The sequence below is a fragment of the Drosophila serrata genome, unplaced genomic scaffold, assembly GCF_035046125.1.
Source record: "Drosophila serrata isolate PLE 108 unplaced genomic scaffold, ASM3504612v1 contig_349, whole genome shotgun sequence".
In the NCBI taxonomy this organism is placed as follows: domain Eukaryota; kingdom Metazoa; phylum Arthropoda; class Insecta; order Diptera; family Drosophilidae; genus Drosophila; species Drosophila serrata.
In genome coordinates, this window is record NW_028257247.1 from 129,047 (window position 1) to 145,669 (window position 16,623).

Genomic DNA, 16,623 nt, shown 5'->3' on the forward strand with positions numbered 1-16,623 from the left:
CACAATGTTTCTTCTCGGTACATAGTCAGAATGCAAAACTCAATGCGAGTACGACTTTTGTGGATTTCCCTGATAAATTCGGAGACCCCACTAACAATGCCATTCAACCAGGGCCCCCAAGTCATCCCCTGCGGCAGCCACAAAAGGTATAAGGACCAGACCGACACGCACACAAGCACGCAAGGGCAGGGGATGCGACGTGCGATGTGTGTTTACCTTATTCGTTAGGGGCGGAAAGCCGAGGGGGAGGGGAGACAAACCCCAAATTGGGGCATATACTATTTTGCAACATTATGCCAACATTGGCTAACCCGAAAGGCAGCACGGGCTGAACCGAGCGATAACAAAGTAGCTGCGACACCAGGACACCACATGTCACGTATACGCAGTGTGCAACAATGGAGTGAAAGTGGAAAGTCGATGCTGGTTGCAATGCCATAAAAATGCGAGCTGGGGAATATTCCTGCCGCTGGCACTGCGTAAATGCGATAAAATCAGGGGGGAAAATTGAAAAGGAGTAAGAAAAGTGTTTGCAGCAAAGCCAAGAGTACATACATGGGAGGAAATTCTCGTATAGTAAGCCATTCAGTTAGTGGAAGTTGTCATCCTCCGTCGTAGTCGAGAGAGTTTGATTTGTGCGCAAATATTTGCCCGAGATGGCAAATTGAAAATGCCAAAGAAAGCGATTGTAGTCCCATGTGGCGGCGGGTGAAAGAGAATTTCGGGTTAATTACCAGTTCAGTTCAGTTTCACCAAAATGCAGACTGGCACACAAGAGTGAATAGGAAACCCGTCAGTAACTAGCAGCCAGCAGGGCCACTTACCATTCAATGGCTGCCAATTACTTCGGACAAGCGCTCCAGCAATCCCAATCCAATTCAGATTGGCATTGGGATTGGGATTCGGATTGCAAAAAATGTAGACCAGCCGGGGGCGGATGTGAGTCTTGCATGGCCGCCTGGGCGTGGCGTAATCAATGGCGGAAATTACACTTGGCACTTGCGGTAAACTCGCCGATTGCCACTGAGTATTCGAATATTACTCAATTGGCGAGTCCCACTTTCAGAGCCATTCAATGCCGCTCGATTCCCAAATATTTGCATTTAATTTCGGGCGATTTAATGCCCCGCAAATCGCGTTCTAGCCGCCGACGCCCAAGCAACAATGGCATTATGGCATTGCCAAACATGTGGTCTACGTAATATCCAGCCCATAAATATTGCAGGCGGCCCCATTGACTGCCCGGGGCATGCACAGTTGCATGTCCATGGCCGTGTGGTTATTTATTTATGCACAAATACAAGTTGCACATGCGAACCCTCGAGGGAGTCGTCCCACCGGAGGCTCCCAGCGGAGAGGGAGGGCGATGCCCGATCACTAAAGGATTTTGAAGGCTTTGGCTCGGAGGAATGAGACAAATTCACTTGAGTCATCAAAGTGCACGTCACAGAGCTCAATTTAAATTGCATCTGTGGCTGGAAGCCGTGTTCATTGAACACACTTCTCAGAAAATCCACAGGACTTACTCCTCAGCGCTGCAGTTATTTGCTTGTGTCTTTGTAGATTTCATTTCTTTTGGGTTGAGTTACCAAGAGGGACTAGAATTCGAAGAATGTAGTTCATTAGGAGATATTTTTCTGTATCAGTAGTTTTCGAATCGAAAGAAAACAACTGAAAGCCAAAGGGTAGGTTTCTGAACTCACTATTAAATAGTAATATATATATAAAGTTCCTAGATTTTATAGCTTTAACAGAAACTCCTTGTAAATTCTTTTTCGAGTGGAATACGTTGTGTGCGTCTTGTTGTCTCTCTCGTTCAGATAAATTACTTTATCAGGCACTTCTTGTAAATTTCTTTTTAATTCGAAGGAGGATAGACACTCAATGTGCTTTTGTGAGACATTTTTCGGATATTTATCTTTTTTGGTCAGGTAGCTGCTAAAGAATTTTACGTCATTAAGTAAAGGAAAGGAACATTAAATGCAGTTGAATCGTAGTCTTCTTTCGTATGCTTCCTGCAAATACTGGCTATGGAGTTGTGGTTTAAGAGTTTTATAAATGACATTAATAATAATCATTTCTTTTAACTAATTATAAATATTGCCGCCGGAATCGTTCAGAACCATTTGAACCATTTGATAACCGGACGTTTAGGATATAGGAAGGAAAATATGGTACATATGGGATATGGACCTGGACTAAATAAATAATCAAAAAGCTATTATCTAAAAGGGCTTTAAGACATTGGTACACTTCATAACATTTACTTGACACATATTGTTAATTCTAAAACTGCTCTTAATGATGTCATAAATAAGTCCAAATATCTGTAGAGACTTTGTCAACTTCTTAATCCCATTCACTTTTTATTCCATTGAATTTCTACCACTTTTTCTTAGCTTAAAATAAAAATCAAAGCTATTTTGCAATTTTTTTCAAAGTACCAGGCACGCTCGCGAACAACACAGTTCAACTAATGTGCCTGGCTTTCAAGGTTGTGACTCCGGCTCCAGCAGCGACAACCTAACCCCCAAACCTCCTCCCATTACCACCCACCCCTTCCAGACCCACCCAGTGGGTGGCACTAGTTTTGGCGTGCTGTGCGTTTGATAAGCAAAGCGCGTTTAATTAGCGTCGCCGACGACGCCAACGCAGCTATTGTTCCTTATCAGAGGGCAGAGCCTCAAGAGTTGCCAAGCGACTTGGGTTGGCCCTTAACCCATCGTCAGCTAATGGATCAGCTGGAATTCGTTAACCTTTCAATTTCCACAGCAAGCGCAGGGAGCGTTCGTGATATATTCACTTTTTTAAGTCAGTTTATGGGTTTAAGTATGCACTATTGTGCAATGCAAATACTTAACTTATCTTACGAACATTCTTACACCATGCACTGAAGAAAGTTTGAGAGATCTATTGAGGATCTAGTAATGCATATATTTAAAAAATATAAGAGTAACATGATTCTGTTGGCGATTCTGTTGTTCTCATGACAAATCAACTAATAATTCTGCAGGGCTCCCACATTTAGTGGGTTAATTTTAAAAATAAAATCGAGGGGCTTTGACAACTCTCCTCGCTGATAAGTAATTGCACACATCGAGTGGTGGCGCTTGGAATGTATTTGTCAACTTCCCGCCCCCACTTATCAGTGTGCGAAGCAACGTTTGGCAGTAATTACCTGCGGACCCGCACGCCAGTCTCAAGTGAAAGAAAAGGCTAAAGGCTGCTCATGGCAGCTGGCCGGCAGCGCTGGTCCGCCCAGATTGTGGCCGGCGAGGATCTGGCCTCGGGCGTCCTCCTCCTCCGCTACCGAAGGCACAGCCAGGAGCCAGCGGAAGCGGGTTCGGGACCGGGTGTAGCCCCTGTGGCCACAGCTGGGACCACATCCGCCGCCGTCAAGCGACGACGACAACTGCAGCGTGGGCAGATGACGCGTCCGCAGTCGACGGCCTTTGAAATGAGCAACGTAATAGGAATCCGCATTGCACTTATCACACACACCCAAGACAACAACAGTACGGCACAGACTAATGGATATTTACGATTCCATTTCAATTGCAGAAAAACAAGGAGTTGATGAACGATATTTTCACCAATTGCAAATTTAAGAACGGTGAGTAAACAATAATCAATAATATTGACATGGATAACAGTGAGGGAGAGAGTTGAGAGTACTTAAAATAAAGAGTTCTTAAGTGAAATAAATCCGGCGATAAAAAATAATAGAAACAACTGCGGACAATTATTCTTTCTTATATTGTGTCTCAATTGATTTTATTGAAACGATATAATTTCATCTGTACTCCATACATAACATACATTCATCATCAATCACAATTCGCAAACAACGGTTCACGTTGCGGAATCCATTACTGAGTGCGTCCATTGATTGAATCAACATATTAAACGCACTTAAACCAACCATTCGGTTGAAATAACATTAATTAATGGAAACTGCTGTCGGGTGTGTTTTTAGGTTTTGGTCCTGGCGTACAAACAGCAGCCGCAGCCACATCGCCCACCAAGCGACCCCTCAGCCCGGACCACCCCAACCCAGCGCTTCCCATTACCGAGGTAAGTACAAAATATATAGATTCATATATACAGAGTCATATATATAAAAAGTCGACAGCACGTTGAAACTCATATAAATATTATAAATGTAATGTCCTGACATTGACGACGACAAATGAGTTAATTTGCTGCTCCAGGAGGTGCTGTCAAGGGAATTACAAAATATTTATGTGTTATTCATGAGCGAGGCTTTGGGGGTGCGGGTGCTGAAGGTCTCGTTCTGGCCATTTCCTCTGGCTTTGACACTTGGCCCATAAGCCGGATGGCTGGAAAGTCCAGGCGTAGCAACTTAAGAAGAAGTCTAAGGTCAGAGAGTGAGAATGTGAACTTTCCTTGCAGACGCCGAGTCCTGCTATGAGCCGCATGGGCTGGGCCCTACGCACCCTACTCGTGGCCGACAACTCCAGCTGTCTGAAGGATCGCAAGGTGAGTGTGCTAAGTCCGCCTTTATGATGCTAATTACGAGTGTCCTGTCCGAAAAGGTCTCCGGCAAGCTAATACGCAAGTGCGCCCCCGGCACCGAGCTCGTCGACTGGCTGGTCAACCTCTCGCCCATCGTCCACACCCGCGCCCAGGCGGCGGGCATGTGGCAGGCGCTCGTCGAGGAGGGAGTTCTCGCACATGGTAAGCTCTAGTCGACCCGAATGGAACACGCATTAATCCTGCCCTGTTTTGCAGTCAACAAAGAGCAGCCGTTCAAGGACAAGTGCTTTCTCTATCGGTTTCGCCTGGACGAAGAGGGCGGAACAGCGGCTGCGGGAGTGCCCCAGTCAGACGATCTGGGAGCGGCCAATGAGCACATCCGTGAGGCACTAAGCGCTCTATTCCAGCGTGGTCCGGATGCCACTCTGCGGATGATATTGCGAAAGCCGTAAGTAGCGGAAGTAGAATAAGGGCTTGAAAGACCTTCTAGAACAGTACTCGTATAATTTTTAAAATTCACTTGAATCAATGCATTTTAAAGGTAACTAGTATCTAGTACCACACCATAATTAGTCTCACAAAGAAAAGATTATGATGTAAAGGGGGAAAAGTTCAGAAATTAAAGACCTATTCCCGCCAACACCCAGGTCGCACGAACGAACTTCGGAGGAACTGGAGCTGGTGTTCGAGGAGCTGGTCCACATAGCCGCCCTCTCCCATTTATCGACCAGCATCAAGCGGGAGTTGTCGTCGATATTCGTGTTCGAGGCTCATGCCCAGGCGGGCACAATATGTGAGTATAGGGCGGCGGAATTAATAACTCCCCGCAGATAGCGGGGCAGCGACTCTCAAGGAGCGAACCAGACGAAAAGTTTGGGAAACTTTTTAATTAAGCCCGGACTAATTATGTCTCAATAAACCAGTGGATGCCAGAATATTATAAGCACTAATAGCGACTTTTATCCCCCAAACGCTTTTAACCCATTACGACCATAAAAACAACAATGTACGCCACTGCAGTGTTCAATCAAGGCGACGAAGGACGCTCCTGGTACATCCTACTCAAGGGATCTGTGGATGTTGTGATACACGGCAAGGGAACCGTCGCCACCCTGAAGACCGGCGATGACTTTGGCAAGCTGGCCTTGATAAACGACGCACCCAGGTGAGTGACGGACGGGGCATCCCCGTCGTTGAATCACTTCCCCTGAATAATTTTTAAGTGGGCGGACGACGACCGTTTAGCGAGCTAAACACCTGAGTTGGGCTACACTCTGGGTCTCTTTGTGCCATGCTTCTACTGTTTTTTTTTGGTTTTTTTTTGGTTTCCCAACCATTGTGGAGTCCGCAAAGCCACACAATAGTCTAGGCCAGAACGGCGAATGGTGTGGTGCACCGGACCAGATAGCAGCAGACAAGCACAGCAACAGATAACAGGCGCCATTGTGTGCCATTTACAGCAAACAATTGAAAATTGAAACAAAATATTAGCCAAGGTCCGTCTCCAATCGGAAAGCCATTGCCTAAACTGCAAAGGCAGGAACTAAGTATGTATCAAAGGCTTGCTGAAGAATAGTCTTCGCATCGATTGATTGTCAGCTCAGACCCAGGAGCCTGTTTAGGAGGGAAAGCCTTGATTTCACTGATTGGAACTGGGAATTTCGTTTCACTATATTGGTGATATCCTACGTCATTGCAGGGCTTCCGGTGACAGGGTGAAACGTCGAAGTGAAATCCCTCTTGGGAAGCTACTCAGAGTTTTTCAAAGTAAATTTCGCTTTATTCAGGAGTAAATGATATTAAATGTTATTGTTATCAGATTCGTCCCTGGTTTTAGAAAAGCCAATATATAAATAAAAGGCGCCGGGTTGTGTTAAGATACGGATCGTAATGTTATAATTATAAAGAACATCATTATGTTTTAACTCTGAGTTTGTAAACAGGTAACGAGGTTTTAAAAATACGATACAATACTAAGATACTTAGTTCTAAGTGCTCTTGAAATTGTTTTTTGAAAATTCGATTGGGGCGATATGGGCGTAACTCATCTTAATGTTATATATTATATGAAATGTAATAATTTACAGATTCATTATTTTTATTATTATTGTCATTTGGTTGTAGCTCAGAGTTCGGTTGAAAGGGAAGCATTTTTTACCAAAACAATCTATTAAGAAAGTGCGCCAGGCACTCTGAAACATTTATTGCATCCTAATGTTGTTATATGTTTAATATATTTCATTTTAAGCAGCTTTGTTATAATCTCCAACAACAATAAGATTAAGATGAAAACATTACAATAATAAGTGTCTAGGCGTTACACATCTTAATGTTAATGTTCTCTGCGTTTTACTATTTAAACATCCTTAATTACCTCTTCCCATAACATTTAATATCCCCAGAATGCACTTTAAATGATTGAACTGAATTGCTAACTAGTTTAAGCTTCCGCCCAGGCTTTTGGTTAATTAAAATTGTCCGATAGCTTGTAGGCCTTCAGCAAATATAATAAATCGCGTTGTGCTCATATCAGCGTTCTGGTGAATAATTCCGCATATCGATCGTGTTCATTTGCCAACTGCAGGTGCTGTTAAAATCCAATTTAAAATACTTTTAGCCTCTGCGGTGGGGAAATGCCATCAAACGCGTCCATTTTCATATTTATTGCTATTTATGCAGCCGCGCATCGAATGCAGCTGCTTTTTGTTTATTAAAGGAAAATTGAGTCAATTGAAAGGTTTCTACTTTCGGAAAGTTAATTTCACTTTAAAAGAATGTTGTGGTACTATTGCATTTTCCAGAGCTGCAACCATTGTCCTAAAGGAGAACAATTGTCACTTGCTGCGCGTGGATAAGGAACACTTCAACCGCATACTCCGCGATGTGGAGGCCAATACCCTGAGATTGCAGGAGCACGGCAAGGATGTTTTAGTGCTTGAGCGCGTGGCCAAACAACGAGGACAGCATTCCGCATTCAAGTGAGTGTCCGTCCAATCAAAATTTACCGTGCCCCCAAATTTAATTGAAAGCCAAAGGCATCATGTCCATTTTTATGGCCATAGTCCGTCGTGACGGAATGCCGAGGCTCAAATTAAATCAGTACCCTAATCTTTATACTATAATGCGGTAACTAGTTTATTTAGATACACTCATAAAATAGTATAAGGGTTTGCTCTTGATGGGATTATTTTCATTTCGTCTGTGTTCAAATATTATGATTAATAATTTGATTTACAACCATAAACCAATTGAAATTCTACGCAGATACACGGTCATGTCGGGCACTCCGGCCAAGATGCTGGAGCACCTGCTGGAGACGCGACTGGGCCAGTCGGTGGGTGGAATGGACCCCTTCCTGGACGACTTTCTGCTCACGCACATTGTGTTTATGCCCGTTGTGCAGCTGGTTGATGAATTGGCCAATTAATATCCTTTTTAAAACAACAAAAATCACCGAAAGTGTGTGCCGTAAACCTTTTCGACAGTCCTTGCAATGCCAGCCACGTCCCAGAGCTTAGCCTATAGTACTCCTTAGGTCCGACCCCTATAGCACTTCATGCGTTTCCAAGGTCCGTTTAGCTAGATCCTCCTCCTCTTGGGTCAGGGTGCACTTTAAAAATGCAAAAAAGAAAAAAGCCCCCGTTCTTGAGTTCGTCCATCTCGCGCCCGAGTCACGTTCCCCTGGTTGGAATAGGGAGCATTTCCACGGCGACAGTTTAAGTGCCGGCAGCACGCGAGCCACCACATATGACCCCGATCCCAGCCAGCGCTAGGCTGCCGCGGGAAGTGGGTGGTTTTTCGGGCCTCTGGCTCCGGGCTCGAGTGTAGCAGAAAACGCTAACAAGCAACACTTCCGTTTCGGCAAAGGCTCAGGCCTTGGAAACATTTCAACTTTGTCCGAAACAAAAGCCGCAATGATGACTTCGACAGGGTGATGGGTCAGCATTTTTGGAATGCCTGAAACAGGGATAAGGAGCATTGGGGGAGCCCTGGTCAACGATGCCTGAAACTAATCCCACAATCTGCATCGAAATACGTGATGTGTTTAATAAGCAGGCGCTACCAAGAACAACAACAAGGTGGGGCAGAGGGCGGGACAGAAATCAATAAACAGATTCCCCAAGACAGTAAACCCACTTTGGGACTGGCTGACCCTGGCAAATCACACTCTAAATCCGATTCCCAATCCCGAATGAAATTGGTTTCCCCTTAACCACCGTGCACCTTCCATTGCGACGCCCACGAGAACGCCCAGACGCCCGAGGATCGTGAGTATATAATCAACTTCAAGAAGCGCGTCATCCAGTTCATGCAAAAGTGGGTCATGGCCGTTCGCCACGCGGCCTTCGAGGAGCCCAGCGTGTGCGACTTCATCGAGGACCTGGCCGCCGAGGTGGAGGCCGATCCGGACCTCAACGAGGAGACAAGCATCATCCACAACGTGCTCACCCAAATGGCGCGCTACCAGGAGGACCGCAACCAGAACGCCGGCCAGAAGTGGAAGCTGCCACCGAATGGCCAACCCATCTGCCTCTTCAGCGGCAATGCTACGCCATCGAAGACAGTCATACGGCCGGACGATGATAGTAAGTATCTTAAGGTCTAAATGTGTTGGAAATTCTTATATTACGCTAGTGCCTTTCAGTCATTTTCCGGGTCTACTGCGCCGACCACACCTACTGCACCCTCCGTTTCCCGATGCACACCACGGCGGAGCTAATCAAGGCCTGCGCCGCCGATAAGCTGCAGCTGAACCGGGGCCCCGAGGACCTCGTCTTGGTGGAGGTCAAGTCAAACGGAGAACGCTCCGTATTCAAAGACAACGATGTAAGCATCCCAACAGGCCTTTCGCTCAATGGCCGCCTGTTTGTCTCAGTCAAGGATCACCTGGACGCGCTGGTAAGTGTTTTCCTAGAGGCGGCGATGTCTTTAAGATTCCTTACCCATTTCCATCCACAGACACAGCTACAGGAGCAGGAGTGCCCCACGGAGGGCGTCGACATCGACTTGGAAATTCTGAGCACCAAGGAACTGGCCTACCACATCACCCTGTTCGAGTGGGACCTCTTCTGGGCCGTTCACGAATATGAATTGCTCTACCACACCTTCGGACGGCACCATTTTGGCAAGGTGAGAGGGTCCAACTTGCCGAAAGTCCCACAAGTCTCATTTGGGCAATTAGCCTGCCAGACTCTTGCCGCTAACAGTTGCAATTTGTCATCTGTTGGCAAATTAACTTAGTTCAGACTTTGCAACATGGCGTAATTAAATGAAGGCTCGAAACTATTTCCAAACTTTCGGTTCCCAAGGTTCTCGTCTTGATCGAATTCCTCCTTCCTCCCACAGATCACGGCTAACCTGGATGTCTTCCTGCGGCGCTTCAACGAGGTTCAGTATTGGATTGTCACCGAGCTGGTGTCCACACCCAGCCTGAGCAAGCGAGTCGGTCTAGTCCGGAAGTTCATCAAGCTGGCGGCCTAGTAAGTATCCCGTTAAGATTGCCTATCTTCCTGAAAGGAAAACAACTTATAAGCTTGCTAAACAACCCCTTAATTTCGTTTCAGTTGCAAAGAGTACCAAAATCTAAACGCCTTCTTTGCCGTGGTAATGGGTCTCTCCAATATGGCAGTGACCCGGCTGCAGCAGACCTGGGAGAAGATCCCATCAAAATTCAAGAAGATCTTCCAGGAGTTCGAGGCCCTGATCGATCCCAGCCGGAACCATCGGGCATACCGGGTATTCGTGGGCAAGCTGCAGCCGCCTTTGATTCCCTTTATGCCGCTGCTCCTCAAGGACATGACCTTCGCCCACGAGGGCAACAAGACCAGCCTGGATGGCCTGGTGAACTTCGAGAAGATGCACATGATGGCCCAGACGATGCGCACCATCCGCTTCTGCCGCTCCAGGAGTCTGGGTAAGCATCGTTTTCTAAAAAGCCCAAGGAAGGAAACTAGTGTATAGGCTCTCCACGAGTCGCTTCCTTCCCTGGGCCAGGCAGATTCATCTAATTGAATTCAATTTATGTCAGGGCTGGAACCACCGTCCCCCAAGAGCGAGGGCGAGGTGCGGTCGTACATCAGTAGCTTCCGCGTCATCGACAACCAGCGGGTGCTCACCGCCATGTCCCAGAAGGTGGAGCCCACCAGGAAGCTCTAAGCCACATGCCCCTGCCCCGAATGCCCCGTTATCGGATTAGCTTGTAGCGTGTATTAAGTGTCTAACCCTGAGTGTGTGTTAATCAAACTGCAATTAGCTGCACAGTTATGAGCTTAGCCGGGCGGGATGCCAATTTGGGCCCCAGCACCCGCAGCCCGGACCAACTTTCATCCACATCCACATACCCAGTCGCAGTCGCAGTCGCATTAGCATTGGCTTCGGCGTATCTATGGCCCAACTTGGAAACTATCTCAATCTTCTAATGAACTGAACCCCAAATGCATTTCAATGCAAGCGAGAAACTTTTTGCTTTAGTACAAAACGAAAGATGGCAAACAATTTGAAATTCGGTAATCCCGGCGGGAGCCGAAACGAATACAAACAAAACTTGGACGCGTGTGATACTAAACATTTAGAGGAGGCAACATCAAAACAAACAGCACTAACTGCATAATTTCCTACGAAACTTTACCACATAAATCCTACGCAAGCTAGTAAACTAATTTGTATAATTGTATAACGTAGCCGAGAGCATGGAATCTATTTTTTTAAAGCCCCAACTAAAACCTACTATTAAACAGTCTAGTTGAAGCTAGTTATTAACAAGTAAGCTACCTAGCGAATAAGTTATTGTACCCTTAGTTTCGCCCCATCATTTTCATTTGGATGTTCTTTACGCCCCTATGTAGCGCGACTCGCGAAAATACAAAACCATTTATTAATATTTATTTACGCAACATCATTATTTGTTTTATTTTGTACAAATTTCATACCCTGTTCCCATTAAGTATGGTATTGAATATGTATGCATTAAAAGCATTAAACACTGGAGAGGGACCTTATTAGTTGTAGTCGTGTACATATGTATATGTATGTAAAATTAATTCGCATGCGTATATTTGGTGTGATTACTTTGTGTGTCAACGTCAGGCTAATGCAGAACCGATCGGCCTATGAATACCAGGAGTCCCAAGCTCAGATTGGGACTTCTGGGTAAGAACCAATTGGTAGTAGTTCCGGTAAGAAGTCGTAGATAACCCTAGGATCGTAGTTACCTTTCTTAACCGACTCCTCTTCCAAACAAAGGTCTCTCAAACAACGATATATCACTAATAAAAACTAAAACTTTTAGATGTAACCAACCATTCTGACCACAATGCATAGAGTGTAGTTTCGTATAGAGTAATGTAATAGTTATTTCCTCACTAAAATCCAAAACATTAGGTATCGAGTGGTTTCTCCCAATAAAACAAAATGAAGAAATATAAACAATACAAAGAGAAAACGAATTTTCAAGGAAACTTTTATAGAGGTAGCGAACCGGGTCAGACGAAACAATATTGTTTATTTGATAATTAAAGAATGTAAACATTTAGGATTGATTTACATGCAACGCAACACCAATTTTAGTACGAAACAGTTCGTAAGTCAGAGTTCGAAAGCCTTTAATTACTTTATCTACACCATGTGCTACGAGAACGGGTAGAATATGTCACAATCATCCCCATAGAATTGTGTAGACGTAATACCAATCCTCTGAGGAAACTATCGACCTAAGTAACACAACTATTTTAGCTTAAAGGTAGAATGAGAAGTAAGTTCTATGACCTTTTATAGTATTAGGAACACGTTTCCCAAAAGCGGGAAAACCCTCGTGTGGCAAATGTATCTATATTTTTGACTACTAGAGTAATAGCAACAATACGCAATCCTCTTTATTGTTGTTGTGCACTTTCAGCAAACAACATATACATATGTATATTCTATATATAGGACATACAATTTAACATATACATACGCAAGTACTCCAAATAAGAAAATTCCAAATTTTACTTGTGATTCGATTTGACAATCTCAAAAATAGCTCTACAAACAAACGTTTTATTTTCCCAATATTACCTAGGCACTTTGCATAAACGTAACGACACTGGGTAGCTAACGGATGCACACAGACAGAATTAATAAAGCTATACGTATATACCTCCGTTACCCGAAAATACAGCTAATGCCAATCAGTTATAGCCAGCCAGGGACTGTTTGAGCTGCACTAGTAATAGCCACTAAATGTTCAAATCAGTGTTTACATGTCTAACGCAAAACAATCTTCAAGTTTACTTACCTACTACATAGTGAAATAGAAATAGAGTAAATAGTTCGTAAAGGAGTACCAGCGAGAACGCTCCCCGGAGCTCACAGTAAGAAGACAACACCAACAAGCAACTTAGAGGTAACTGAACCCCATAGAGTAACTTATGGAGCGAATGAGCTCCCAGCAGGACGGCAACACAAAACAAAAAATAAAATAAACCTAATGTTAATAACATTCATATTGTGCAAGATCTTTTAGCCCCATTAACCACCAGATTACTTATGCTAATTACTTGTATACCCATATTGCGATCAGCCAAGTGAGATTTATGCAAAGCGAACTAAATATTTTAAAGCAAACCTTCAATGTTGAAACTAAGTGTAAACCATCATGTATCTTTGAATGTCTAACATTTTGAACTTAACTAATATTCGAATAAAGATTTATGTGTTAGCAGCTCGTCTTGTCTTTATGTCTCTTCTAATGGTATCGATTTTTCATAATTGTACTTATTTTTTTTTTAACTTTACCCATATATTACATATAAACCTATAACTAAGTATACTCATATTTACAGAATTAAAAATTTCAGGTGATTTTCAGAGAACACCCGAGGTGTCAGAAGTGGTAATATGTTAGCGGTATTAATTTGTGACACGCACTTCGCCTTCCAAAATCAGATGCCTTTATTGGTTTTATTTTATATTATTATATAGAAAAGCACAAAGTGTAATCTCTTTTACAAATAGGTCCCGTCCCAACAAAAGACGGACACTTCTGCGAAAGGACCAAGGCGAAGTTAAACATAAGGTAAAATGTCAAATGTTTAAATGTTTAAAAGACATTCTAAAGACGGTACTAACCAGAAAATCACACAGCTTGAATCGGATAGGTTCGATAAATATTTCTAAAACCATGTCGTGGGAAGTGCGATAAATTGGACTACTGCTGCTAAAACCTGAATTAAGGGTATTTAGCCTCTAGTCAAAGCAAATAGCTTTTAGTAATATTACCAATGAATGTTTTAAGGGGTTACATACAGTTAGAATTTTTAAAATATTCTTTTTTTTTTTATTTTCTTAATGTAAATATTTTTAAGAATATACAAAGAAAGTTTCGTTTAGTTCCGGTGAATATTTCCTGAGTTATAAGTAAATTTGAAAAAGTCGTTTCACAGTGCTCTATGTAAAGTGCTCCTATCTATATGTGCATTCCAAACTTTAAACGTGTTTTTCTCAAAATGGTGTTTTCAAAGTCGGTGACCAACATTGCTCGAAAACGCCTTGCCCGATTAGTCTCAAATTTTAACACGACCTTCTTAAATATATTTTTTAGAAATTTTTCGAAGATTTTTTCTTTCCAATAAATAGTTTATTTTTTATAAACAATTTAAGGCGGAAATTTTGGCGAAAAATCGATTTTTTTGACATTACTCTAACAAAATCTTTTTTGTTTTTTAATTTCGGATGATCCAGTTCCGACATATAGTGTTCACCGCAAAACGTCTTTTTTAAGAGGAGCCCTCGGATAACAGGTGTAACTCTTCTCCACATACATATTATATTATATATTTACTAGTTCTAACTCTTAAAATACATTTAAAAGATACTATAATAAGTGTATAAAGTTTGGGATCAATAAGTTAAAAAGTTTCTTCAGAAAACGCTCTGAAAAATTCACTTTTTTTTGGCCCTCTAACTGTATGTAACCCCTTAAGTAAAGTTGTTAATTATAAAACTCAATTGTACCTTCCCCAACGAATTAGTAAAAGGGTCTCTATGTCCTTCAGCAATATTTTTTAACAAGGATTCTCCAGAATCGTGGTTTTCGTTTATTATCTATGAAAAATTAATTAAAACTTCAAAAATTAAAGCTATAATTATAAACCGGAAAATAGCTTACATGGATACATGAATTAAAATACCGTACATACAAATCAAGAAGCAAATAATTTGTATTATTTTATAATTTTACTCAAAAACTTACACAGTGAATGAGTCATTTCTCGATCTATAAAGAATACTAGATAAAAAGGAAACGATCAAAAAGTTATTACAACATAAATGTAACTATTTATCGAAAATATTTATTTAAAATATAGCTTAATTTTATAAATCTGTTCTGCTTCAGAAATAATTTTGGCTTTTAAACCCTTGAAAAAATATCTAAAAGTATGCAATGCAATTTGTGAAGTACCGAAGTAACAGTAAATGTAATTTAAGATGTAAAAATTTCCAAGCCAATTTTGGTTCGGTGTCAAGAGTATAAATATATTTTATATGTTTCTTTATGTGATTACTTATTTTAAAGTATAATACAAACTTGTCATTACTAAAATGGAGAAAGATAACTAGTATTACTAACAAAGTCAATTCAAATTTAGGCAAAGATTACTTTTCCGTTCAATTAAAATTTGTCAATGCGACTATTTTTTCCTTAAAAATTTGTAAACTGTGAAGAAAGTATGAATTCATAAAATCATGATCTATATTTATTTCTACCCACCACCTCGTTGTAATTTTTGAGGTGTATTCAACTAATAGATATTCACGAATTTTAGAGTTCAAAATGCGCGCCGAAAAGCTCGGAAAATGAGCTTTCGCTCGCTGGGAATAACCGCGAGCCATCAATGACGCCATCGGATGACACAGCAGCTGCTCGCCCGCCGTGACAAAATCAACGAAACCGGCTGAGCGGGCCAACAGTTATCCGCGGAGCCTTCGACGTGCTGGAACAGATTACCGTCCCAGAGCAGCCAGACAGAGACCCGAAGCGTAATCACAGCGACCCAGAAGCGTTCAATTTGCACACCACTAATTATCAGCGCATCCGACACACTATGACCAATCTGTCTCCCACCATCCAGCTGAGCAACGGCCGCGATATGCCGATCTTCGGCCTGGGCACCTGGAAGTCGTTCGAGTCGGACGCGTACCACTCTACGCGTCACGCCCTCGACGTCGGCTACCGGCACATAGACACCGCCTTCGTCTACGAGAACGAGGCGGAGGTGGGACAGGCGATCTCCGAGAAGATCGCAGAGGGAGTGATCTCGCGCGACGACGTCTTCGTGACCACAAAGCTGGGCGGGATCCACCACGACACCGATCTGGTGGAGCGCGCTTGCCGCCTGAGTCTGAGCAACCTGGGCCTGGACTACGTAGACCTGTACCTGATGCACATGCCGGTGGGCCAGAAGTTCCACAACGACAGCAATGTCCACGGCACCCTAGAGCTGACGGACGTCGACTACCTGGACACATGGGCAGAGATGGAGAAGCTTGTGGACCTCGGACTGGCGCGAAGCATCGGTCTCTCCAACTTTAATGCGGCACAAACCGAGCGGGTGCTGGCGAACTGTCGAATCCGCCCCGTAGTCAACCAGGTGGAGTGCCACCCGGGATTCCAGCAGCGCCAACTGCGGGAACACGCCAAGCGGCATGGCCTAGTCATCTGCGCCTATTGCCCCTTGGCTCGCCCACAGCCGGCCCGCCAGTGGCCGCCCTTCATCTACGACGAGCATGCCCAGCAGCTGGCCAAGAAGTACGGCAAGACCACGGCGCAGATTTGCCTGCGGTACCTGGTCCAGCTGGGTGTGGTGCCGCTGCCTAAGTCGTCGAACAAGGTTCGCATCGCGGAGAACTTCCAGGTGTTTGACTTCGAGCTGAGTCCAGAGGACTTTCGGAGTATGGAGCAATACCACACGGGCCAGCGCACGGTGCCGTTCTCCGGAATGGCCGGACACAAGTTCTACCCATTCCACGACGAGTTCTAGACACCATAGTATTTGTATTTGTATAAAATAAAGTGTATTACGTAGAGATCTCGGAGCGGCCAGGGGCTAATCAGCTTGTCTAACGGGGCCGCTTGATAAATACATA

At 43.6% G+C, this 16,623-nt stretch overlaps 2 protein-coding genes across 6 annotated transcripts in view; both read left to right on the forward strand.

Annotated features, from left to right (window-relative positions):
• Epac (Exchange protein directly activated by cAMP) overlaps positions 1-13,198 on the forward strand; it is a 43,553-nt gene extending 30,355 nt beyond the window's left edge. For 4 of the 5 annotated variants that reach the window (XM_020960007.2, XM_086838528.1, XM_086838530.1 and 1 more), the window contains 15 exons: positions 3,562-3,613; positions 3,977-4,074; positions 4,414-4,500; positions 4,557-4,698; positions 4,753-4,945; positions 5,145-5,290; positions 5,518-5,662; positions 7,299-7,475; positions 7,762-7,923; positions 8,722-9,083; positions 9,143-9,396; positions 9,457-9,627; positions 9,844-9,977; positions 10,062-10,411; positions 10,526-13,198. In XM_020960007.2, the coding sequence (XP_020815666.2) occupies positions 3,562-3,613; positions 3,977-4,074; positions 4,414-4,500; positions 4,557-4,698; positions 4,753-4,945; positions 5,145-5,290; positions 5,518-5,662; positions 7,299-7,475; positions 7,762-7,923; positions 8,722-9,083; positions 9,143-9,396; positions 9,457-9,627; positions 9,844-9,977; positions 10,062-10,411; positions 10,526-10,653 (2,601 nt within the window). In that variant the 3' untranslated portion in view covers positions 10,654-13,198. Of the gene's footprint in view, positions 1-3,138; positions 3,467-3,561; positions 3,614-3,976; positions 4,075-4,413; positions 4,501-4,556; positions 4,699-4,752; positions 4,946-5,144; positions 5,291-5,517; positions 5,663-7,298; positions 7,476-7,761; positions 7,924-8,721; positions 9,084-9,142; positions 9,397-9,456; positions 9,628-9,843; positions 9,978-10,061; positions 10,412-10,525 lie in introns of those variants that run through there. The other variant, XM_020960009.2, reaches the window with a different exon arrangement.
• A 97-nt stretch (positions 13,199-13,295) lies between these two features.
• Positions 13,296-16,558, forward strand: LOC110189344 (aldo-keto reductase family 1 member B1). Its single transcript, XM_020959387.2, has one exon. It carries the CDS (start codon positions 15,582-15,584, stop codon positions 16,515-16,517), a length of 936 nt encoding a protein of 311 aa, XP_020815046.1. The 5' UTR covers positions 13,296-15,581; the 3' UTR covers positions 16,518-16,558.
• The last annotated feature ends 65 nt before the right edge of the window (positions 16,559-16,623 follow it).

Excerpts from the sequence above, each read along its gene's own strand:
- LOC110189344 (XM_020959387.2), top strand. The coding sequence starts at position 15,582 with ATGACCAATCTGTCTCCCACCATCCAGCTGAGCAACGGCCGCGATATG.